We start from the raw sequence: 26,121 nt of genomic DNA, 5'->3' as shown, positions 1-26,121 counted from the left end.
TGACATAAATGTACTTTGACAAATTTATTTTGAACTTTAAACAATCTATTTACACTAAACCTCCATTGATTCCATAACATGCATTCTCCAATTTGCAGAGGTCAATTACTCTGCCGACCCATGTCTTCAGAAAATGGGAGAAAACAACAGTACTCGGAGGAAATCCACACTGTGAGTGGAGGAAGAGCAAAACTGAGACACTTGGTACTTAAGGTCAGGTTTGAACCCCGGTCTCCGGCACTGCTAACTGCTCCACTCTGAAGTTGTGAGGCGGTAACATTGCCCACCATGTTTGGGAAGATCTAAAATATAATGTTCTCATGAGACCAATGTCCAAGTATGAAAATATTCAAAACTACCCAGTTATAATTTCTATATCTGTAAGGTTTGTTTGATGTGATTTATCATAAGCACATGAGATATGGAAACAGAATTAGGCCATTTGGTCCTTCGAGTCTGCTCCACCATTTCATCATGGCTGATCCATTTTTCCTCTCAGCCCCAGTCTCCTGCTTTCTCCCCATATCCCTTCATGCCCTGACTAATCAAGAATCTATCAACCTCTGCCTAAAATATACATAAAGACTTGGCCTCTACAGCTGCCTGTGGCAAAGAATTCCATAAATTCACCACTCTCTGGCTAAAGAAATTCTTCGTCAGCTCCATTCTAAAAGAACGCCCCTCTAATCTGAGGCTGTGGCTTCTGGTCCACCACACAGAGGATTTATGGTCTTGTGCCTTATTTTTAAGCTCTAAATAATGTGCTTATTTTGTTTATAAACAATTTTTCAACTTGCACGCATTATTTCCTGCTCTGAAAACGTGGTTGCAATGCATTTGTAATCACTGACCTTTGTGGGAATTAACAATGAACCCATGGCTTTACCAGCAAGTACAGCCACCAGGTGTTTGGAAGTGAACTAAATTTTTAAAAATAATCTCAGAATAGTTTTAATTCCTAAATGTAAGAAACTATAACTAAGAGCAATTCTACCTTTTATAAATATATTATTGAATGAATATGAAAATTTGTTTAAAATAAGATCTATGTAATTTCTTCAGCTACAGAATGAGAAAATGATAGCATTCTATCAATGATTTCTTATTACAGGAGTTCCTCAATAAATGATAACAAACCTCATGAAAAGGTCTGTCACCTCAAGGAAAGGGTTTTCTTTTGTTTGATATAAAATCTACTGACACACTGAAACTGACAGAATTTGTCCTTTATTTGATGCATTTATCTTTGCTGGAAGAATGTGTGCATAGCCAGACCGGGAAAGGATGGTTAACTGTACTCGAATACTGTTTTGTGATGTCACACACTCACTGACACCCACACAGTATTGCCTCTTCAAAGACAGCTTGTCCTCTGTTTAAAGAAACACAGGTGACCTTCAGTGGAATGATATGAAGCAGGCAAAAAAACTACTGCGTTTCTCCGACAATTCATCATTCAGCACGAAAATTTCAATAATTTGCCCGGGGCGTCAGGAGAATTTGCACCATGCATTAAAGTTTAACAATAAAAATTTTGCTGGTAAATTCATTAACTGCAACATGAAACAGTTCTAGATATCAATGGTTTTGTCAAAGCACACAACATCAATGACAGCCTGATCAAAGGGTTAAATTTTGGACAAGCTGTTAGTTTCTTGTGGAGAAAATAGTGTTGCATCATCTCTGTCCATGTTCTTGAATCACTAGAAATGCACCAAATTTTAATGAGCTTACAAAGCAAAATGAATCCTGAAAATTTTCACAAAAATATTAAAATATTGCCTGAGAAATGCTCATTTTGAATGATATTACAACACTTAATGTCTAGCTATGGCATGCCCACACAATCCCAAATATTCAATCCTTTAGGCACAGTCAGAACAGTGTTTAGGGTAGCTTTTGCTAAATGCTACTTAAACATAAAGCAAATTGGTGCTAAATCTTGGTACAACTTCCTATAAAATTATATTATTTTTAATATTTAATGATTGTATGATACATTACAACAAAGAAAAATGTTTTGGTTTGCATGAAAATGGCATTGTACAGTAAGAAAAAATCTTTTTTTATCACAGTTTTGGTAACATGAGTTCATATTATTGAAAGTACATCTTTCACATGTGCAGAAGTAAAATAATACTCATCTCCGACTAAGCTTTAACATGAAGTATCAGTTGCTTCTGAAGCAGTAGACACCATATAACTGGTGCTTTTTATCGGGGAAGCCAACAAAACGCACTGCTGCCTCAGTTTCACTGCATCGACGCCTGGGTCTAGAGATCGGGTAGCGGACACTGCCGTCCGCCAGCCAACCTGCGTCACAGCGGTCGTAACCGAGCAACTTCCAGGCAGCGTACATTTGGCCAACTTTAGCGATCTTTGATCCATCCCTGATGCAGGCTTGCACAGCTTCGCTGTAGGTGAGCTTTCGACGGTAAATCAGATAGTAGAATCGACCTAAGAGGAATACAAAGTTGATAAATTAGTTAGAATAAATCATTACTTAAGAGGTAGATATGGAATGGAAACACCAATGCCCTTGAATGGAAAATCTTATGAAAAGTAGAGGATATGGCCCAGTCCATTACAGGTAAAGCCATCCCCACCGCTGAGCACATCTACATGAAACACTGTCATAGGAAAGCAGCATCCATCATCAAGGACCCCCACCACCTTGGACATGCTCTCTTCTCACTGCTGCACCAGGAAGAAGGTACGGGAGTCTTAGGGCTCATGCCACCAGGTTCAGGAACAATTACTACCCCTCAATCATCAGGCCCTTGAACCTAAGGACTCACTTTCAGGGCTCTTCATCTCATATTCTCGATATTTATTGTTTATTTATTTATTTACCGTTATTATTTCTTTCTTTTTGTAATTGCAGAAGTTGTCTTCTGCACACTGGTTGAAGGCCTTAGTTGGGCAGTCTTTCATTGATTCTGTTATGGTTACTATTCCACAGGTTTTTTGAGTATACCCACCAGAAAATGAATCTCAGGGTTGTATATTACTTTGAGAGTAAATTTACTTTCAAGTGTTGATAAAATCATTAACCAGAGTGCTTAGTGCACCTTGTGTGTTGCTCTGATTTTCAGCATAGAAACACAGAAAATAGGTGCAGGAGTAGGCCATTCGGCCCTTCGAGCCTGCACCGCCATTCAGTATGATCATGGCTGATCATCCAACTCAGAACCCTGTACCTGCCTTCTCTCCATACCCCCTGATCCCTCTAGCCACAAGGGCCATATCTAACTCCCTCTTAAATATAGCCAATGAACTGGCCTCAACTGTTTCCTGTGGCAGAGAATTCCACAGATTCACCACTCTCTGTGTGAAGAAGTTTTTCCTAATCTCGGTTCTAAAAGGCTTCCCTTTTATCCTCAAACTGTGACCCCTCGTTCTGGACTTCCCCAACATCAGGAACAATCTTCCTGCATCTAGCCTGTCCAATCCCTTTAGGATTTTATACGTTTCAATAAGATCCCCCCTTAATCTTCTGAATTCCAACGAGTATTAGCCTAGCTGATCCAGTCTTTCATCATATGAAAGTCCTGCCATCCCAGGAATCAATCTGGTGAACCTTCTTTGTACTCTCTCTATGGCAAGAATGTCTTTCCTCAGATTATGGGACCAAAACTGCACACAATACTCCAGATGTGGTCTCACCAAGGCCTTGTACAACTGCAGTAGTACCTCCCTGCTCCTGTACTCGAATCCTCTTGCTTCTGCATCTGCAGAATCTCTTGAGTTTACATTTCATCTGGCTCCTGAGTTTGGATGTTCAGATATTATTTGCCATTTTCCTGCAGCTGGATCTCCACACCGCATTAAATGTCATTGCTATTTCTTCCTTCCTGTTAGCTCTCTAGGTTTGCAGCAGCAATGATAGGACGTTAAGTTAGATATGAAGAAATACAAGGAAATCTTGCAGAATGCTGGCAGCTTTTGTTAGCTTAGGAGAGATTATACAATGATTTGCAGGTATTTGGTTCTGAAGGTTGTTATAGCCAGGGATGGTAATGGGGATAAGCTCCCACTACCTATTATATGCTCCCAATGACATGCGCCTCAAATTGCCTCTGATAACCAAGTCCAGTTTCTCGTCTTTACGTGCGGCTTAGCTACTAAGCTCGGTGGAACCATTTCTACTGATAGGAGAAGGGGCAAAGGTGCATTACTGGTACCTTAAAACCAGTTGCTTTGGGCAGATGATGCTTGTCGGCTATGGTTGGCAACTCATCTAGGAGAAGGAAAACTCTGATCTCAAACCTCTGCCACCTTGTGGCGATACACACTCATGGGGGAGGCTTCGGGAGTAAACCCTGAGGGAAAAACCTGGAGCTGGAGTCCCTCAGGCAGTCCTACGTTGAGTTTAATGCTGACTGGCAGATGCGTGGAGAGTGGGGACCTGCTCCAGGGCAACAGCCTGCTCTCCACATCGTACTGCCCTGGCTTGTGTATCATGTAGGCAGCTGGGATGCAACATTCATGGTCGACCCTGACCATTGGAGGCCTCAGCAGGTGTTTAACATTATGAAGATATGAGGGGTGATTGATGTTAGCGGCCTAAGGTAGAAGGAGATGAGTTATACAACTCTCGTTACATGCACGTGCAGTTCAACTCTTTGAGTGAAAATGCAGAAAATTTGAAGTTAATAACTCATCTCCTTCTACCTTAGGCCATGAACTTATCAATCGCCCCTGCTGTGGACCGCTTTCTGGAGGTCCAAGACGCCGACTTCTACAAAGAAGGGATCTGTATGCTCCACGACTGCTGGACCAAGTGTGTAAATGTAGGAAAAATAAATGTGCTAGGTTTTCTAAAATTGACTCCTTCTACCTTAGGCCACGAACTTATCAATCACCCCTCGTACGTGACAAGGAACAGTGGAAGTAGAAACAATCTATTCTACATAGTTTATCCTGACAGAAATGTTATTATAAGGCTGAAAACTGAACATAGAGCTTTACAGTTTGTAAATGCTGACATTCCCCTTAATTAAGATTAGGGGTCTGCTGTTGGTTGGTGAAAGTACCTAGCGGCCCTACAATTTTCATGTGAAAGAGAGATGCTATGGCATTTTAAGGCTCCACCTTAATTACGTAATTTTAAGTAATATACAGCTCCATCTCTTCTATTGCCAGGATATACTTTGGTGCCTGCTAAATGCCCCCAGTGAACCTAACTATGACTTAGGGGGTGGGGAGGAGTGAGCTGTAAGGTAATGTTGCAGCTCTACAAAACCATTGTTACACCACACTTGGAATATTATCTTAAGTTGTGATCACATCATTATAGGAAGGATGTGGGATCTCTAGAGTGGGTGCAGAGGAGATTTACCAGGATGCTGCCTGGATTAGAGAGCATGTCTTATGAGGATAAATTGAGTGCGCTTGGGCTTTTCTCTATGGAGCAAAGGAGGATGAGAGGAGACTTGATGGAGGTGTACAAGATGATAAGTTATCCCCATAAGGATAATTTAAGGATAACTCACACGTTAGGAAGTATGAAGAACTTAAAGGTATTGGTAATAATCTTGAATGTCACAATGAAGATGAAGTTCTGGAGGAGGCAGTCATTGAAAGCATTATATGAAGGCATTCCAGTATCTGCACTAGGTGTCAATGCTGATTTTGTTCACTGACAATCAATCAAAAGAAATGGCAGTGTACACCGGATGAATTCCTTCCTTGATAACTCTTAGGCACTGATACATAGTTTTATAGCATTGTAGTAGTATTGGTAGCATTCTAATTTGTTCTGCATTTCATTTAAATACACAATTTGTTACCAGTTAAACCATAGTTTGTCTTTTTTATACGTTTTTAACTATTTCCATGAAAATTTGGCTAATAGGGGCAGTTGCTTAATTGGGCCAAAGTACAGTGGTCCCGATGTGTCCCAATTAAACAGAACCATTGTGCCTTGATACAGTGAAGCAGTGAAGCTGTAAGTTAGGAGCAATCCTTTGTACATTGTTTTATGGGGTTATGTTAAATACCTTTTGGCAATGATCGGGCAGTTGGTTGAGACGAATGCTACTGCACCTTCCAAGGGAAAGATGAAATGAAGGGAACTAGAGAGCCTTGGAAATGAACAAAGGATTAATTTTGGTATTGGCCCAGCAGGGAGCTGGCACAGGCACAATGGGTTCCTTCTCCCTGCATTTTTTTAATTGTCTTATATTTCAGACATTTATTTCAGGCCCATGTCTTCCTTTGAGTACAGCTAAGTTGAGTAATCTATGGAGAAGTAATTTTGACGATCTTACCAGACTTATGCATGTCATGAAGTCTGCAATTGAACAGACTGTTTTTATATCTATTCATTCACAGAAAAGTTAACATTCAAACTAATTAAATGGACAATAGTTATCTATTGAATAGCGATGGTTTACACTTTGCTTTTGCTTCTCATCGATAACAGACATTATGGCACAACAGAATCCTATTAGTCACTGGTTGCGTAACTTGTAATTGTCGCCAAACCAAGCAAGCACAATTATTTCAAATTGCAATCCCAGGATCTTTGAGGAAATAGATTTTGCCAAATTCAAATGACTTCCACAAGCCAGCTGAGAAGTCCACATCACACAGAATGAAAGGCCCAAATTCATCGATCCCTCAAAGTCGCTGCTCAAGTTGACAGTGTAGTTACTAAGTCGTATTGTGTGTAAGCCTTCATTAGTTGGGGGACTGAGTTCAAGAGCAGCGGAGTAATGTTGCAGCTCCATAAAACCCTGGTCAGATTTGCTGGATGCGAGCAGGGGCGGACAGAGGGGATCTAGTCCTCAGTCGTAGCGAGGACTAGGCCTGAAGCCACTGTGTTGCCTGTTTGCAGCTGCTCAGAGTGAGGGGACGCAGCCTCTACACTTCACCAGGGGCGGTGTGGTGCGGAGTCCAGAATGAAGTCGGAGCTGCCCTCCCAGGGTTTCATTCGGCAGAAGACGAGCTCTGTTGTGGCCATTTGCAGATTTTTTTCATTTGTTTGATGGCACCCAGTGGTCTCGGGCCTCAGGCTGTGGGGTTGCGTGCTGTTTAGCCGCCGAAGAAGAGGTGTCCGAGCCATTGCGCTCTACTGGGGGGTGGCGTAACGTAATCGTGGCAACTGAGGATTTAAAAATGGACTGAAGGGTCTGGCCTAGGTACATATATATTCGTGTTTTTACTAATCTATATGTGGTTGTGTATGCAAGGACTGGGCCTCAAAGCCCCAATTCACCTAACGGATGTGGTGGAAGCCAGATGACAGATGATATCATTTGGTTGGGGGGGTCTGGACTACATATATACACATATTTGACAATGCTGTACTTTTTACTGATATTCTATATGGTTTTTTTGATCAGGATGCTTGAATCCACGATGTCAAAATGGTGGGCATTGGGACTTATTATAGGATGGTAATCTTCTGTGTGCTCACTGTCTGTGAATGTTGGTAATGTGCCTTTGCACCTTGACCCTGTGCAAACACTGTCTTGTTTGGCTGCATTCATGAGTGTTCATGTATGGTTGAATGACAACTAAGCGTGAATTGAATTGAAAAGCATCCTTAGGGGCACGTGATCACCCTGAGATTTGAGGAGGAGAAGCTGAAGTCAGATGTATCAGTAATATAGAGGAGTAAAGGGAAATACAGAGGCATGACAAAGGAGTTGGCCAGAATTGACTGGAAAAGAACACTGGCAGGGATGGTGGCAGAGTAGCAATGGCTGGAATTTCTGGAAGCAATTCAAAAAGGCACAGGACATATACATCACAAAGAGGAAGAAGTATTTTAAAGGCAAGATGACGCAACCGTGGCTAACAAGAAAAGTCGCAGCCACCATAAAAGCCAAAGAGAGGGCATATAATAGAGCACAAATTAATGGGAAGTAGAAGGCAACTAGAAAAATCATTGTCATGTGTGACGCCAAGCAGAGTTACCGGATGGATGATGCTAATGAGAGAGATAACGGAAGACAATGGAGGAACATTCAAAATGCTAATGAGAGAGAAGGGAGAGATTAACGATAAAGAAACACAATTCAGATATTGACAGACCGGTTGCTTTGAACCTGAACTGTTTGAAGTTTGATGGACAGGTGATACCCCAGCGGGGGGTTAAAAGGAGCAGGTTTGCTAAGGCACGCAACACACCACGAGACCCTGGAAAGAGCAGTGTGCCCCCACAAGTGGTGGGAGTTTGGAGGTCCGGTTCACGAGAACCGATCAGAAGCTCACAGGGTGTAAAGGTATGATTGGTGGGAACCTGGGGTGTGTGTCCGCCCTTGCCTGGGTGCTGGGTTCACCGTGGAAGAACGATCGTATCCGGAATGGAGGGGTCACAGTCGGTGACCACAGCTGGATTAGAAGACATCAAAAGGCCTGCCCGAAACCAACTGCGAAGGCATCAAAAGGTCTGCCTGAAACCAAATCGCATCTCTCTCTCTCCAATGGTATGTCAACAGCGATTACTGCAAACCGCACTAAACTGAACTGAACTCTGCTTCACTTAAGACTGATCATTTTATCCCTAGACTGCGATAGAGCTTGGTTGATTCCTAATACCCTAGTTCTGTGTATAGGTGTGTATTATCGTTGCTAATCTGTTACATTTATATCCTTACGATTAGTGTACTGTATTACTTATTTCTTTAATAAAACTTTATTAGTTCCTAGTAAGCACAGACTCCAACGAGTGTTCCATTTCTGCTGGTTTGGCAACCCAGTTACGAGGTACGTAACATCATTAAGAAAGTAAAGGTGGAATACTAAGTAAGCTAGCCAATATATTATAGAGGATACCAACAGTTTCTTCAGATATAGAAAGTGTGAAAGAAAGGTAAGAGTGGACATCACACCACCAGAAAACAATGCTGGAGAAGTAGTCATGGGGGACAAGGAAATGGCAGATGAACTAATAAAGTATTTTGCATCAGTCTTCACTGTAGAAGACAGCAGTATGGTGGAAGTTCCAGGTGTTAGGGGTCATGAAGTGAGTGAAGTTACCATTACTAGGGAGGAGGTTTTTGGGAAATTAAAATGTTTACGGGTAGTTAAGTTTCCTGGAACAGATGGTGAACACCCCAGGGTTCTGAAAGAGGTGGCTGAAGAGATTGTGAATGCATTAGTACTGATCTTTCGAGTATCACTAGATTCTGGAATGGTTCTGGAAAACTGGAACATTGCAAATGTCACTCCACTCTTCAAGGGAGAGAGGCAGAAGAAAGGCAATTATAGACAGTAGTCTGATGCCAGCGGTTGGGAAGATGTTTGTGTCAATTGCTAAGGAGGTAGTTTTGGGTACTTGGAGGCACATGATAAAATAGACAGGGGTCGGCAACCTTTTTGCCTCTGTGGGCCAGATTGCGTACTAATGAGCGGACGGTGGGCCAGATAAGTGCCATAAAAAACTTGAAATATGGGAATTATCCATTTAAATACATCTAGTTATGCTTTGCCTCAAATTAATGAATAACGCATGCTAGAAAATCATTTGTGCTTAAGGTTGCCGACCCCTGAAATAGAGCATCATCAACATGGTTTCCTCAAGGGAAAATCTTGCCTGACAAATCCATTAGAATTCCTTGGAGAAACAAAAAGCAGGATAGACAAAGGAGAATTGGTTGTGTACTTGGAATTCCAGAAGTCCTTTGACAAGGTCCCATACATGAAGCTACATAACAAGCTATTACCCCCATGGTATTACAGGAAGGATTCTAGCAAGGATAAAGCAGTGGCTGTTTGGCAGGAGGTAAAGAGTGGGAATAAAGGGAGCCTTTTCTGTTTGAATGCTGGTGACTAGTGGAGTTCCACAGGGGTCTGTGTTGGGACCAATTTTTTTTTTAAATTATATGCCAATGATTTGGATGATGAAATTGATGGTTTTGTTGCCACATTTGCAGATTATATAAAGATAGGTGAAGGGGCAGGTACTTTTGAGGAAGAAGAGAGGCTACAGAAGGACTTAGATGAGGAGGATGGACAAAGAAATAGCAGATGGAATACAGTGTCAGGAAGTGTAAGGTCATGCACTTTGGTAGAAGAAATGAAAAGGTTGATTAATTTCTAAATGGAGAGAAAACACAAAAATCTAAGGTGCAAAGGGACTTGGGAGTGCTTGTGCAGGATTCCCTAAAAGTTAATTTGCAGGTTGAGTTTGTGGTGAGGAAGCCAGATGCGATGTTAACATTCATTTCAAGAGGACAAGAATATAAAAGCAAGGATGTAATATTGAGACTTTATAAAGCACTGGGGAGGCCTCACTTGGAATATTGTGGGCAGGTTTGGGCCCCTCATCTCAGAAAGGATGTACTGAAACTGGAGAGGGCTCAAAGGAAGTTTACAAAAATGATTCCAGGATTGAACAGCTTATCATATGAAGAGCATTTGATGACTCTGGCCCTGTATTCAGTTGCATTCAGAAGAATGAGGGGTGATCTAACTGAAACCTATCAAATGGTGAAAGGCCTTGATAGAGTGGATGTGGAGAGGATGTGTCCTCTGGTGGAAGTGTCTAAGACCAGAGGACACGGCCTCAAAATAGAGGGGCATCCTTTTAGAACAGAGATGAAGATGAATTTCATTAGCCAGAGAGTGGTGAATCTGTGGAATTTGTTGTCATGGGCAACTGTGGAGACCAAGCTTTCACATATATTTAGACCATAAGACCATAAGACATTACAGCAGAATTAGGCCATTCGGCCCATCGAGTCTTCTCTGCCATTTAATCATGGAAGACCTTTTTTCTCCCCTTTCTCAGCCCCATTCCCCAGCCTTCTAACCTTTGATGCTGTGTCAAAAGCCTATCAAGCTCTGCTTTAAATACACCCAATGACCTGGCCTCCAAAATTGCTTGCGGTAACAAATTCCACAAATTCACCAACCTTTGGCTGAAGAAATTTCTCTATATCTTTGTTTTAAATGAACATCTCTCTATTCTGAGGCTGTGTTCTCTTGTCCTAGACTCCCCAACTACTGGAAACATTCTTTCCACATCTACTCTGTCTAGGCCTTTCAACATGCGAAAGGTTTCAATGAGATTCCCTGTACCCTTCGAAATTCCAACAAGTACAGACTCAGAGATATTAAATGTTCTTCATATGCTAACCCGTTCATTCCCGGAATCATCCTGGTGAACCTCCTCTAAACCCTCTCCAATGCCAGCACATCTTTTCTTAGATGAGGAGCCCAGAACTGTTCACAATGCTCAAGGTGAAGTCGTACCAGTGCTTTATAAACCCTCAGCATCACCTCCCTGCTCTTGTATTCTAGACCTTTTGAAATGAATGCCAACATTGCATTTGCCTTCCTCCGACTCTACCTGCAAGTTAAACTTTAAGGTGTTCTGCACAAGGGCTCCCAAGTCCCTTTGCATCTCAGATCTTTGGATTTTCTCTCTGTTTAGAAAATAGTCTGCACATTTATTTCCACTACCAAAGTGCATGACCATGCATTTCTTTAAGGCAGAGATTGATAGATTCTTGATTGGTCAGGGCATGAAGGGATACGGGGTGAAGGCAGGAGATTGAGGCAGAGAGGAAAAATGGATCATTAATGATGAAATGCAAGAGCAGACTCAATAGGCCAAATGGCCTAATTTAGCTCTTATATCTTATAACTATCTTATAACTGTACAAGAATAAGTATTCTTGTACAAAGAGTGGTGAGTTTGTGGAACACTGTGATTTAATAGTGGGAGATTTGATAGAGGCATACAAAATTATGAGTGGTACAGATCAGGTAAATGGATGCAGGCTTTCTCCACTGAGACTAACACTCAAGATCATGGGTCAAGGGTGAAAGGTGAAATATTTAAGTGGTACATGGGGAAACTTCACATGGAAGGTAGTACAAGTGGTAATGAGGTGCCAGCAGAAGTGGTGGATGCGGGATCGATTTCACTGTTTAAGAGAAGTTTGGAACAGTACATGAACAGGAGGAGTATGAAGGGCTACCATCCAGATGTAGGTCGATGGAACTAGGCAGAATAATAGAGTTGAACTGTCTGTTTCTGTGCTGTAGTGTTCTATGACTCTGTACTCTACAGCAGTTTGAGAGGGAGGAGCATAAATTACATGTATCAGTATTGCAGTGGAATAAAGGGATTTACAGAGGCATGAGAAAGGAGCTTTCCCAGGTGGATTGGAGAAGGATACTGGCAGGGATGACGGCAGAGCAGAGATGGCTGAAGTTTCTGGGAATAGTTCATCAGGCGCAGGATAGATATGTCCCACGGAAGGCAGAATAATAGATGAGTTGAACTAGGGTGGGCAACCATGGCTGACATGGGAAGTTAAGGACTTCATAAATGCTAGGGAAAGAGCGTATCATGTAGCAAAAATGACTCAGAAGTTGAATGATTGGGAAGCTTTTAAAATCCAACATAAGGCAACTAAAAAGCCATAAGAAGGAAAAAGATAAAATATGAGGGCAAACTAGCCAATAATATAAAGCAGGATACCAAAAGTTTTGTCAGTTACATGAAGAGTAAAAGGGAGGTGAGAGGTGATATTGGACCTTTGGAAAATGATGCTGGTGAGGTAGTAATGGGGAACAAAGAAATGGCAGATGAACTTAATGGGTACTTTGTATCTGTCTTCACTGTGGAAGACACCAGCAGTGTACCAGAGGTCCATGAGCATCAGGGAGCAGGAGTGAGTGCCATTGCTATTACAAAGGAAAAAGTGCTAGGCAAACTGAAAGTTCTTAAGGTGGATAAGTCACCTGGACCTGATGGATTACGTCCTAGAGCCCTGAGAGAGGTTGCTGAAGAGATAACAGACGCATTGGTCATGATCTTTCAAGAATCACTTTATTCTGGCATGGTCCAGGAGGACTGGAAGATTGCAAATATCACTCCACTCTTTTAGAAGGGACTAAGGCAAAAGAAAGGATATTATAAGCCAGTTTACCTAATCTCAGTGGTTGGGAAAGTGTTGGAGTCAGTTATTAAGGATGAGGTTTTGGGGTATTTGGAGACGAATGATAAAATAAATCAAAGTTAGCATGGTTCCTGTGAAGGGAAGTCTTGCCTGACAAATCTGTTAGAGTTCTTTGAGGAAATAACAGGTGTGGTGGACAAAGGAGAGGCAGTGGATATCATTTACTTGGATTTTCAGAAGGCATTTGATAAGCTGCCACACATGAGGTTGCTTAACAAGATAAAATCCTATGGTGTTACGGGAAAGATGCTGGCATGGATAGAGGAATGGCTGACAGGCAGGAGGCAGCAAGTGGGAATAAAGGGTCCTTTGCTGATTGGCTGCCAGTTACTAATGGTGTTCCTCTGGGGTCAGTATTAGGACTGTTACTTTTCATATTGCTTGCCAGTGATTTGGATAATGGAATTGATGGCTTCGTGGCAAAGTTTGTGGATGATAGAAAGATCGGTGGAGGGGTAGGTAGTGCTGAGGAAACAATACGATTGCAGCAGGACTTCGACAAATTGGAAGAGTAATTAAAAGTGGCAGATGGAATACAGTGATGGGAAATATATGATAATGCACTTTGGTAAAAGGAACAATAGTGCTGACTATTATCTAAATGCGGAGAAGGTTCAAACATCTGCACGAGGGACTTAGGAGTCCTTGTGCAAGACTCCCAGAGGATTAATTTACAGATCAAGTCTGTAGTCAAAAAGGCAAATGCAATGTTGATATTTATTTCAAGGGGAATAGAATATGAAAGCAAGGAGATAATGCTGAGCCTTTATGAGACATGAGTCAGGCCACACTTAGAGTATTGTCAACAGTTTTGGTTTCCATATCTCAGAAAGGATGTGTTGTCGCTGGAGGGAGTCCAGAAGAGGTTCATGAAGATGAATGCAGGAATGAAGGCATTAACATATGAGGAGCATTTGGCAGCTTTGGGCCTGTACTCACTGAAATTTGGAAGAATGCAGGGGGATCTCATTGAAACCTACTGGATGTTGAAAGGACTAGATCGGGTGGCTGTAGAGAGGACGTTTCTAATGGTGGGGCTATCCAGAACTAGAGGGCACAGCCTCAAAATTGATGGGCGGCCTTTTAGAACAGAGGTAAGGAGGGTTTTATTTTCAGCCAGAAAGTAGTGAATCTGTGGAATGGTCTGCCACAGACTGCTGTGGAGGCCAAGTCCGTGGGTATACTTAAGGCAGAAGTTAATTGTTTCCGGATCAGTCAGGGCATCAAAGGATATGGCAAGAAAGCAGGTGTTGAGTTGGATCCGGGATCAGCCATGATGGAATGGCAGAGCAGACTCGATGGGCTGAATGGCCTAATTCTGCTCTTATGTCTTATGGTCTTATGAATGTTTGATGGCGCTGCTCCAGTACTTGCTGGAGTTTAGAATAAATAGGGTGGTTCCCATTGAAGCCCATGAAATATTGAAGGGCCTTGATAGAGTGGACATAGCAAGGATGTTTGCTATAGTGGCAGAGTCTTGGAACAGAAGGCATAGCCTCAAAATATAAAGATGTCCCTTTAGAACAGAGATGAGGAGGAACTATCTTACCCAATGTGTGAATCTGTGGAATTCATTGCCACAGACAGCTGTGGAGATCTAGTCATTGGGTATATTTAAAGTGGAGGTTGATAGATTCTTGATTAATAAAGGTGTCAACAGTCCTCTGGAGAATGGGGTTGAGAGGGATAATTATTCAGCCATGATGAAATGGTGGAGCAGATGCAATGGCCAAATGGCCTAACTTTGCTCCTATGTCTTATGAAGAACATTTACTCTGCTGATGTTTCAGTCGATATTGCAGTGTACAGCTACGTCTGAAAAAGTCAACACTTTACTACTATTCTGTAATTAGGGGATTCAAAAGCAATAATTCCTTAATCTATTAACAACAAGCCATGAGGATGATTATGAGACTCTTTCACATTAACTGATTTTCTTTTCTATTGATGTAGAGAAATCAACATGAATCTACTCAATCCTTACATCTAACAATAAGGTTAAGGTTAAACACCACAGTTGCTCCAGTCTTTTTTTTGGCAAAATCTAGAGCTGCAGAAAGTTGTAATCTCAGCTAGCTTCATCATGGGCACTAGCTTCCTCACCATCGAGGACATCTTTAAAAGTTGATGCTTCAAACCACCATTGGAGACATCTTCAGAAGGTCATGTCTCGAAAAGATGACATCCACCATTAAAGACCCCCATTACCCAGGACATGCCTTCTTCTCATTGCTACCATCAAGCAGGAGGTACAGGAGCATGGAGACACACACTCAGTGATTCTACCCTTCCATCATCATATTTCTGAAGGGACAATGAACCAACCCATGAACACTATCTCACTATTTTTTTTTCTCTTTTTGCACTACTTATTTAATATATTTTATATACAGTACATTTCTTACTGTAATTTATAGTTATTTTATATATCGCTCTGTACTGCTGCTGCAAAACAAATTTCTCAACATATGTCTTGATAATAAAAGTGATCCTGATCTGAAACCTGAACTGTTTAAATAGAAGGAACTTTAGAACTCCTTACCATTGAAGTTGGACGTAAAGCAGAACACATCATACTTGTTCTTCATCTTGTCTCTGTATCCATAGCTGCGGATACCTGGCACTGTGTTTTCCCCTCCACATGGCTCCCTGGGTTTGGTGATGGGGTACTGTACGGACCCATCGTTCAGCCAACCTGCATTACACCAGTCCAGCCCTCCTCTCCACGCATCATAAAGTTGATCAAATGAAGCAATTATCGCATCTTGATCTTGACATGCCTTCTGAGCCTCAATAAAGTTCAGATTATAGCGACCTAGTCGTGGGAAGTATGGGAATATCACCCCTAGAAGCCAAAGCAGGACAAAAAGAAAGGAAACAAGTAAGGTTAAAGGATGTTTACCATATGAAGTGCAATACTGTTTACATTGTAAATACATGCTGGTAATTCATTCAACTTTACTTGACCCATAAATGAAGTATTCCCACAACCTACGGACTCACTTTCAAGGTCCCTTCATCTCAGGTTCTTGATATTAATTGCTTATTTATTATTATTATTATTTCTTTCTTTTTGTATTTGCAGTTTGTTGTCTTTTGCTCAGTGATTGAGCGCCCAAGCTGATGTGGCCTTTCATTGATTCTGTTATAGTTATTACTCTATTATTGAGTTTTCCCACAAGAAACTGAATCTCAGGGTTGTATATGGTGATATATATGTACTTTGATAATAAATTTATTTTGAACTTTTGAACTTTCCTTTGAACCTCCCCCTCCCGGTTTCATCTATCACCTACAACCTTGTACTTCTTCCTCCCTTCCCCCACCTTCTTACCCTTATTTCTCATCTTTGTTCCGTGGGCACGTGGCCAAGTGGTTAAGGCGTTCGTCTAGTGATCTGAAGGTCGCTAGTTTGAGCTTCAGCTGTGGCAACGTGTTTGTGTCCTTGAGCAAGGCACTTAACCACACATTGCTCTAGTGTCTGTGCGAGGAGTGGCGCCCCACACAGACTTTCAATCTGCACCTTGTAAGGCATGAAAATGCCCGATGCAGGCCTCTCATGGTCTGGTTCGAGGTTCCCTCTCCCTCCTTTATTCTACTCCTGATGAAGGGTCTTAGCCCGAAATGACAACTGTTTTACTCTTTTCTATAGATGCTGTCTGGCCTGCTCATTTCCTCCAGCACTTTGCATGTGTTGGTTTGACCATTTTATTCCATATCCGTATTTTAACATCATACTTATTTTTATATTATTCTTTATAATTGTTGCATGGTGGTTTTTGTTCCATGTCGCACGAACATACCACAGCAAGTTCCAAATACATGGAAATGTCTATGGCGAATAAAGTTGACATAATTGTAAGAAGCAGAAGTACAAATGAACAAAATCTGTCAGAGACACAACAGATCATGCAGATGCCGCACATCCAGAGCAACACACACAGAATGCTGGAAGAACTCAGCAGGTCAGGAAGTATCTGTGGAAAAGGATAAACAATTGACGAGTTGGCGTTTCGGGCTGAGATCCTTCATCAGGTCTGTAAAGGAAGGGGAAAGAAGTCAGAATAAGAAGATGTGGGGAAGAGAAGAAGTACAAACTAGCAGGTGATAGGTGAAGCCATGAGGGTTGGGAAGCGGCGATGAGTTAAGAAGCCAGGAGGGCATAGATGGAAAAGATGAAGGGTTGAAGAAGAAGGAATCTGATAGCAGAGGAGAGTGGACTATAGGAGAAAGGAAAGGAAGAGGGGACCTAGGGAAATTGGTAGGCAGGTGAGGAGAAGAGAAGAGGTGAGACCAAAGCCAAAGTGGGAATGGCAGAAGAGGGAAGAGAGGAGTGGAAAAACTACCACATGTTAGAAAAATTGATGTTAATGCCATCAGGTTGGAGGCTACTCAGATGGAATATGAGGTCAGAAATATTTAGAAACAGCCATTCAAATATGTCCTTATTTAACAACATATCACATTTACTAACTGAGGCCAGAGGAAACTCCAAACCTGTTAAAAGTCAGTTATCATTAATAATGACAATTAGTCATACTTACTTTTCTCCATAGTGCTGAAATTTGATGGTGATGTTCACATAACTCAATCACTTCACAAACATTCTAACAAACTTCTACAAGTTTGATCAACAATTATTGAATCTATTCTGTCTGGTTGCGTCATGGTGTGGTACGGCAATTCGAATGCACAGGAATGTAACAAGCCACAGAAGTTGGTGGACTCTGCCCAGTACATCGCAAGCACATACCCCCACCCCCCCCCACCCCCCCACCATCAGTAGCATCCACAGGAGGTGCTGCTTCAAGAAGACACCATCCATTATCAAAGGTGCCCAGCATCCAGGCCGTGCCATCTCTCAGCTGCCATCCGGGAGAAGGTACAGAAAATTGAAGTCCCACACCACCAAGTCCATTTGCAGCTACTTCTCATCTACCACTTGATTCTTAAGCCAACTGGCAAGACCTGCGTCACTACAATTCCGCAACACTTTGATCACTTTGCACTAAACTGGACTTTATTTTTCGTTGTTCTAATTTTGTACAATTAAAAACAGTGCATAGTTTATATTTGTCTTGTGAATGCTTCTTATTTGGTGCTATGCAACTGTGATGTTACAACAAGTAAGTTTTTTTGTGCAGATGACAATAAACATGACTTGCATGTATTTCCTGCAGAAAAACCCCAATTAATTGATTAATTTATTTTTATTTGGCGATATGGTATGATTTAACCCTAGCCTAATTCCGGGGCAATTTACAATAATTAGTTAACCTATAAACCGGTACATTATTGGACTGTGGGAGGAAACTCCCGATTTAACCCTAGCCTAATTCTGGGGCAATTTACAATAATTAGTTAACCTATAAACCGGTATATTATTGGACTGTGGGAGGAAACTGGAGCATCCGGAGGAAACCCAAGCATTCCACGGGGAGGACGTGCAGATACCTTACAGAGGATGCCGGGATTGAGCTCCAAACTCCAATGCCCTGAGCTGTATTAGCATCATGCTAAATGCTGCACTACCATGGTGTCCCATTTCTTTATTGTATCCCTCCAAACTCATTGACCATGAGTTCTAAATTCTGTCTATCACTATTAATTGTCTGGCATTGTCAAATTACTGTTCCTAAATTCTGTTATAAGGACTGCAAATGTACTTGGTTATACTGGTGTCATTAATATAAATTAATTCATATATACATATGCATGCCAGCAACCGTTCTGCATAAATCAAGTCAAATTAATCAAATAAATTAATCAAATCAACTTTCAAAGCAGAAAGCAAATTTAAATAATTTATGACTGATTAGATTCTGCAAATCTTCTCACTGTGTTGCAGCAAACTGGTTAGCCTCCATCTCATTAACATCTTCATATACACATAGTGGCCAATTTACTAAGTACCTCCTGTTTTAATGAAGTGGCCACTGAGTTCATGTTTGTGGTCTTTTCTACTGCTGTAGCCTGTCAATATCAATGTTCACTGGGTTGTGCATTCAGAAATGCTCTACTGCACACCACTGTTGTAATGTGTTGTTATTTGTGTTCCCGTTGCCCTCCTGTCAGCTTGAAGCAGTCTGACCATTCTCCTCTGACCTCTCCCCTTAACACGGCATTTCCAAGCATTGCACTGCCACTCATTGGATGTTTTTTTTATTTTTCGCATCATTCTCTGTAAGTTCTAGAGACTGTTGTGCATGAAAATTCCAGGAGATGAGCAGTTTCTGAGATATCTAACCACCCTGTCTGGCACCAACAATCATTCAATGGTCAAAGTCACTTGGATCATATTTCTTCCCCATTCTGATGTTTGGTTTGAACAACAAATGAACCTCTAGACCATGTCTGCATGCTTTTATTCGTTGAGTTGCTGCCTCTTAGAGTAGATTATAAGGTTGGCACAGTATTGTGGACTGAAGGGCCTGTACAGTATTGTAGGGATGTACGAGGGAACCTACACCAGACCTCATTGAGGTATCAGCAGTGGAAAAGGTGAGCAGTTTCAAGTTATTGGGTCTCAGCTTCTCTGAAGATCAATCCTGGGCCCAACATTTACAAAGAAGGCATGACAGCAACTCGTATATTTCATCAGGAGTTTGATGGGGCTTGGGATGTAACTGATGACATTTGCAAATTTCTACAGATGTACATGGAGAGCATTCTAACTGGTTGCATCAACATCTGGTATGGAGGGGCCACTGCACAGGACCAGAAAAAGCTGCAGGAAGTTGTAAGCTGCCAGTTGCATCATGGGCACAAGCATTCAGGATCCTTTCAAAAAGATGACATCATCATTAAGGACCAACCACCCCCCTCTCTCCGTCACCCAGGAAATGCCCTTTTCTGACTGCTACCATCAGGGAGGAAGCACAGGAGCCTGAACACACATACTCAACATTTTAGGAACAGTTTCATCTCCTCTACCATCAGATTTCTGAATGGACAATAAACCCATGAACGCAAACTCACCATGTGTTTACTTTTTGCACTACTAACTTAATTTAATTTTTCAACTATATTCTTAATGTAATTTATATATATTTTTTATTATATATTGCAATGCAGCTGCCACAAAGTAGCAAATTTGATGGCATACTGTATGCCAGTAATATAACCTGATTTTGATTCTCATTCTATGCTCTGTTTTTTTTAAACACACCAACACAGAAACAGGCCAATCAATCCATGTAGGCTATGCCAAACTATTAATCTGCTTAGTGCCACCGACCTTCACCAGGACCATAGGCCTCCATACTCCTCCCATCCATGTACCTATCCAAATTTCTCTTAAATGTTGAAATCAGATCCAATTCTGCTGGCAGCTCATTCCCCACTCTCTTCTATGGTGTAATATTTACTTTGGAACTAGTTTCCAGAGAATGAATCTTTTTATAAGAATGATGAACTATTTAATTATTTGGTATTAGTTTTGTAAAGGGATTGGCTAATTATTCGGTTTTGTATCAACCCTTGTCTGCTTTCTAAGCAATTGTCCCATGTGTTAAAGAGCTGTCCCATCAAATCACTGTATTTTATTTAGATAATGCTCATGAAACACGAAGCCTCTTTTAATAGATTCCCAATGTTTTACTCTCAGCTTTACAATGGAGAAATGCGGGGCTGTGCCAAAGTATATAAGGCAGGCTGTGGCTTTATTTAAATGCAACACATAGTTCTCAGTTAACTCTAACAGCAGAGAGCAGGGAGGACACAACTAAACTTCACAATTCCCCTGTAACACAGATCTGAGTAGATTACACCACATTTGCAAGATGGAATTCTTAAGTTTTGTTTGCAAGATTAGCATTGTATTTCACATGTACATCGAAACATTGCAACATGTGGTGACGAGTGCAAAATGTAGGAGGAACTCAGCAGGTCAGGCTGCAGCTATGGCAAGGAATAAACAGCTGACAATTTGGGTTGAGAATGAAACCTCCTGATGAAATGTTAACTGTTAATCCCTTTATAGATGCTGCCTGACCTGCTGAGTTCCTCCAGCATTTTGTATGTGCTGCTCAGGATTTCCAGCTTCTGCACAATCTCTTGTGTTTAACATGCGCTGAAAAGCGTCATTTGCATCAACAACCAACACAGTCTGAGGATGTGCTGGCGGCAGCCCACAAGTCTCAGTATGACTCCAGCGCCAACATAGCATGCCCACAACTCACTGACCCTAACCTGTACATCCGTGGATTGTGGGAGGAAACCCATGCACATAGGGAGAACATACAAACTCTCTGCAGACAGAAGTGGAACTAAACCTGAGAAACCGGATGTCATGATGAGCACTGGCAATGTCATAATTCAAGTGTAGAGGAAGGACTTACTCCAATGTTGAGACGGCAACCAGAGATTATTTATAAGAATTCCGACAGAATATTGGTGGCAAAGCGACACCGTGAGACATAACATTCTCAAAAACTAGGACCCCGTGATTAGCTCTAATCAGGTGTCTGCTTAAGAAATACCAGTAACATGAATTCTCAAATAAACGGAACAAGTTTAAACAGAAAGCACCAGGAGACCGCATTACCAAGAGCGAGTCGCTCAAGAAAAACACAAGGAACTCTAAATGATTAGCAACTTTCGTTAAATAACAATTAACCAATTCAGGTGCTTTAAAAACTTCAGAGCCCAAAGCTCTCTGGTGCCCTACATAGGCCCAAACAGCTCGTTACACCAGCACTATGATAGCATTACACTAAGAACTACGCTATTGTGCTACTCAAAGTTAACTGGAAAAGCACAAGGAATTGAGGACACAGCTAATGTTCACAATTCCCCCACATAACACAGGTCTGAGTCAGTCATACCACATTTGCAAGATGGAGTTCCTATGCTTGCTTAAAGTTTGGGCCAGCATCTTGCGATAATTTAGCAAGGGACGTAAAGATCTGATTTGCGTTTCTGTTGCTGCTGGATTCCCCAAGTATTGCTGTTTTCTCCTGCCCTAGTTATCAGATGTATTGCTGGACATTTTCTAACCTCATTCCTGGATCACTGGCTGCTCCTTACCCTACACATTAATTCTCTGCTGATGTTTTAATGATTTGCTGCCCTGAATTCCAGACTTCCCAATTTTTCATTCTAGATGCCCCATTGTAACATCACTCCTCCCCTGCTGTGTTTTCTCCTTTCTCCTCCCCGAGTCCTAATTTTCTATCTGATCTCTCACCAAAGTTTTTTTAAAATTCCCCCTTTTTTGGGTGGGTTCACTGGCAAGGACATTATTCACTGCTCCATCCTAACCGTCCCTGACAAAGTGGTGTTGAACAATCTTTTTAAAATTCTGGCATTCTGATGTGCTGTTAGGGAAGGGAGTTAGATCCAGCAGGGCTGAGGGAAATGATTTATTTTCAAGTCAGAATGCTATGCTACTTGGAGGGGAATGAATTTTCCTTTAGTACGTTGCATTTTTCCCAAAGCACAAATATTATTTCGGGTTTAGCATGCTTCAGTGACATATTGAGACATCTGAGCATCACAAAGCATCAAAAGCGACAGACCTAATGAAGGCAAAAAGATCAGTGTGGATGTGATAGATGAAAGGGCCCATTTCTGTGCTGTTCAACACCATAGCTCTCTGACTCGCTCTCTGTGAAAGCATATTGGAAGTAACTGTTAAACACAGATTATGAACAGAAAAGATGGCAGTAAGATGGCAGGGTGCTCAGACACAGCAGCCTCTCAGGGGCCAACCAAAAGTGTTTTTCTCTTTTTTAAAATGTCTTTTTTACTTTTACAATACAATGCTTCACTTTAAGAACTTTGGGTACTGCAGGGCTACCCTGACAATGAGCTGGACTTGGTGCAGACCATTTGCTGACAGCTACAGGAAACCATCAAAAGCATTGGAGTTGGTGTCGGAAGGTGGCATGCAGCATAACAGCGGGTGTTTAGCTTGGCTATTGCTCTTGCGATCGCAAGACCCGGATGGGCATTGATAGTGTAAGGTGTCGCAGGTATTGCTATTGGTGCAACAGATGGCGGGGAAGCTGTGTGGCCTCAAGACGTGGGCTTGCCTGCTGTTGTAGTCCAGGAGAGGAAACACTGGAGGCAGTGTAGCATGGGGTCCATGCTCGGGTGGTTGGGGACTGGCATCTCCTGTTGGTGTTGCCCTCCACTGCTCAATCGGTGGAATGACAAGATGGATTGCGTGCATTTGTGGACTACCTGAACAGCAGCATTAATTTGTGGGACATGTCACTCAGGGAATTGGGTTATATATGTATGTATTTTTGTGTGACTATATGTTTGCATGCTATCTTGAATGTGCTATGTGTGCCTTGCCCTGTGCTGTGTTGTGCATGTTTTGCGTCTCAGCCTTGAAGGACTGGTGTTTTGTTCTGCTGTATTCATGTGTGGTGGAATGATAATCAACTGGAACTTGATCTCAACCTTAAAAATAAATCAGAATCAGGTTTAATATCACTGACATTTGTCATGAAATTTGCTGTTTTGTGGGTGCAGTGCAGTGCAATTAAAAACAAACTATAAATTACTGTAACAGTGAACTGAAACAACCAACACATATCGGTCAGCTGACAACCAATCCCCAACTGACTTCCAATGACAGGTTGTTGGTCTTACCAACATCTCAAATGTTCTTGGGTAAACCATTTAGATCATCAAGCTTTGGGATGCACTGTTGAGTTTTGAGGGGTTTTTTGTAGTTGTATGGTTTACTGAATAAAGGTTTATATCAAGTTCTGGCTTTTTTTTTCTCCTGTTTTCAGGTTCAATCAGAAGTTATACGTGAATGAACACAGCAATTACAATAAAAATGCAGCACGGTGCTGTGTGAAAGTGTACTGTGTGTGTATATATATATGAGAGAGAGAGAGAGAGAGAGAGAGAGAGAGAGAGAGAGAGGAAGAGGAAGATATAGATATATATAGATAGATAGATACGGATATATATAGATAGATAGAGATATATAAATAAATATATATCTAGGATGCCTTAGACTTTTGCACAGTACTGTATTTGTCAATGTGGAATGGACAGCGAGTTTGTAAATCTGGCGGGAGCAAAGGATGTTGGGAATGGCAGGTGTGGAGTGCTGAGGGAGGTGGGACAGGTAGCAGAGAAGGAGTGTTGGGGGGGTGTGGCATGGGCGCAATTAGTTTATTGTCCCTCTGGTGCTTCCCATTATCTCCCCTCTCTCTTCCCCGTTTCCCAACCATGATTCCCCTCCCTCTGCTCTCAGTCCACAACAGAGACCCGTATAAGAATTAGGTTTATCAGGAGAAGTGTTTAAAGCAAATAAATGTTTACAATTAATAATTAATTTAGTGCACCTTCTTCAGGTGAAACTATGTGTTATTTTACAGTGGGGGTGGTCTGATAGCGTTACGTTTAGCACAAGGATTTACAGTGCCGGCAATCATCAACTGGGTTTCAATTCCTGCCACTGTCTGTAAGGAGTTTGTACGTTCTCCCCGTGACCCTGTGGGTTTCCTCTGGGTGCCCTGGTTTCCTTCGACAGTCCAAATACATACAAGTTAGGGCTAGCAAGTTTTGGGTATGCTCTATTACACAAGAAACATGGGGGCACTTGTACACATCACATCATTGGACCTTGTTAGTCGTTGATTCCAGCAACACATTTCACTGTGTGTTTCGTTGTTTCAGTATACATGTGACAAATAAGGTTAATCTTCTAGAACAGGGGTTCCCAACCTGGGGTCCATGGACTCCTTGGTTAATGGGAGGGATCCATGGTATTAAAAAGTTTGGGAAGCCCTGACTTAGAGCAACAAACACAAAATGCTTGAGGAACTCGGCAGGTCATGCAGCATCTATGGAGAGGGCTGAGACCCTCCACTCTAATCTTCTAATCTTGATAGGAGCCTTGTCAATTAATTTGATCATACCTGCTGTTAATGATACCCTAAAGATGCAGTGAGAGAACCATTTGTGAATAACGTGTTGGTGACGATCTAAAACTGCCTTTCGCTACCTGGGTCAGGCTACACTGCAGTATCCATTGGATCAGATTAACTCACTGCTGATCAGGAACTTGTCATGAGCATGACTGTCAGCCTTCCTCAACCTCAACAACGATCAAGAACTTCAATTAACAACCTCAGAATAGAGCAGGGTTTCCTAACCAGGGGTCTACGGAACCCTTGCTTAATGCTATTGGTCCCTGGCAAAAAAAGGTTGGGAATTTCTGGAATAGAGGGACATCCATTTAGAACAGAGATAAGGAGGAAGTTCTTTAGCCAGAGGATGGTGAATCTGTGGAATTCATTGTTGCAGTTGGCTGCGGGGGCCAAGTCATTGAGTGTATTTAAAACAGAGTTTGACAGGTTCTTGTTTAGTCAGGGCGTCAAAGGTTACAGCGAGAAATCAGGAGAATGGGGTTGCGAGGGAATAAATCAGCTACAATGGAATGGAAGAGCAGACTCAATGAGCCATGTGGCCTGGTTCTTCACCCATGTCTTATGGTCTTAACTGTTGTCCAACATGGTCTTTGGGGCTTGCTCTTTTACAAATGTGGATAAGAATAATGAATCAATCGAAATAAATCAAGACACATGTTATTATACCTTGGAGATCCAGCAGTACGGTCCCAGTGACATCATCGAGCCCCTCAATGATTTCACATTTGTATTTGCCGTAGTCCTCCAGAGTTAAATCTGTAATTGTTATAGAGGCATCATTCTCATCATCGTCATTCAGGAAAACTCTTCCCTCGTAATTTCCAAAACTTTTCCAGTTGTTTCCCAATGAAACAAAGACATCAATTTCCTTGAGGTAATCTGAGGTGAGTTTGGTCCACTTGATCCTGACCTTGAAAGGACCGAAAAATCCGCGAGCAGGAACCGGCTTATAGTAGAACTTGCAGGGCAGAGTGGCGTTGCTGCCCCGAAAGGAGATAACTTTAGGTTGATCTATCGTTATGCCCAGCCGTGATTCACTATCTACAAAGCAAAACAAAAGAAACATGTTAACAGAGGTTCAGTTGTATTATTTTTCTGTAATGCTTAGAAATTGGTACCAAACCAAATCAATTTTGATAAGTGAAAATCAAAATCATGGGTATTACAGTCTTGACTAGTATCTTCATGTCCTCTCCAGGCACAGGTGAGGCTCTGGAGGACTGGCAAATGGCTAATGTTGTGCCTCTATTTAAGAAAGGAACAAGGGAAAACCTTGGGAACTATAGACCAGTGAG

General features: G+C 41.8%; 1 protein-coding gene across 2 annotated transcripts in view; it reads right to left on the bottom strand.

The window, feature by feature from the left end:
• Positions 1-1,000: 1,000 nt before the first annotated feature.
• Positions 1,001-26,121, bottom strand: part of hapln1b (hyaluronan and proteoglycan link protein 1b) — a 119,085-nt gene continuing 93,964 nt past the window's right edge. For both annotated transcript variants that reach the window (XM_072281038.1, XM_072281039.1), the window contains 3 exons: positions 25,493-25,867; positions 15,469-15,771; positions 1,001-2,457 (listed from right to left, as the gene is read on the bottom strand). In XM_072281038.1, coding sequence (XP_072137139.1) covers positions 2,171-2,457; positions 15,469-15,771; positions 25,493-25,867 — 965 coding nt within the window. In that variant the 3' untranslated portion in view covers positions 1,001-2,170. The remainder of the gene's footprint in view (positions 2,458-15,468; positions 15,772-25,492; positions 25,868-26,121) is intronic.

This window comes from Mobula birostris, chromosome 17 (genome assembly GCF_030028105.1).
Source record: "Mobula birostris isolate sMobBir1 chromosome 17, sMobBir1.hap1, whole genome shotgun sequence".
Classification (NCBI taxonomy): Eukaryota; Metazoa; Chordata; class Chondrichthyes; order Myliobatiformes; family Myliobatidae; genus Mobula; species Mobula birostris.
The sequence above is the reverse complement of the archived record's forward strand: the minus strand, read 5'-3'. Positions and strand labels throughout refer to the sequence as shown.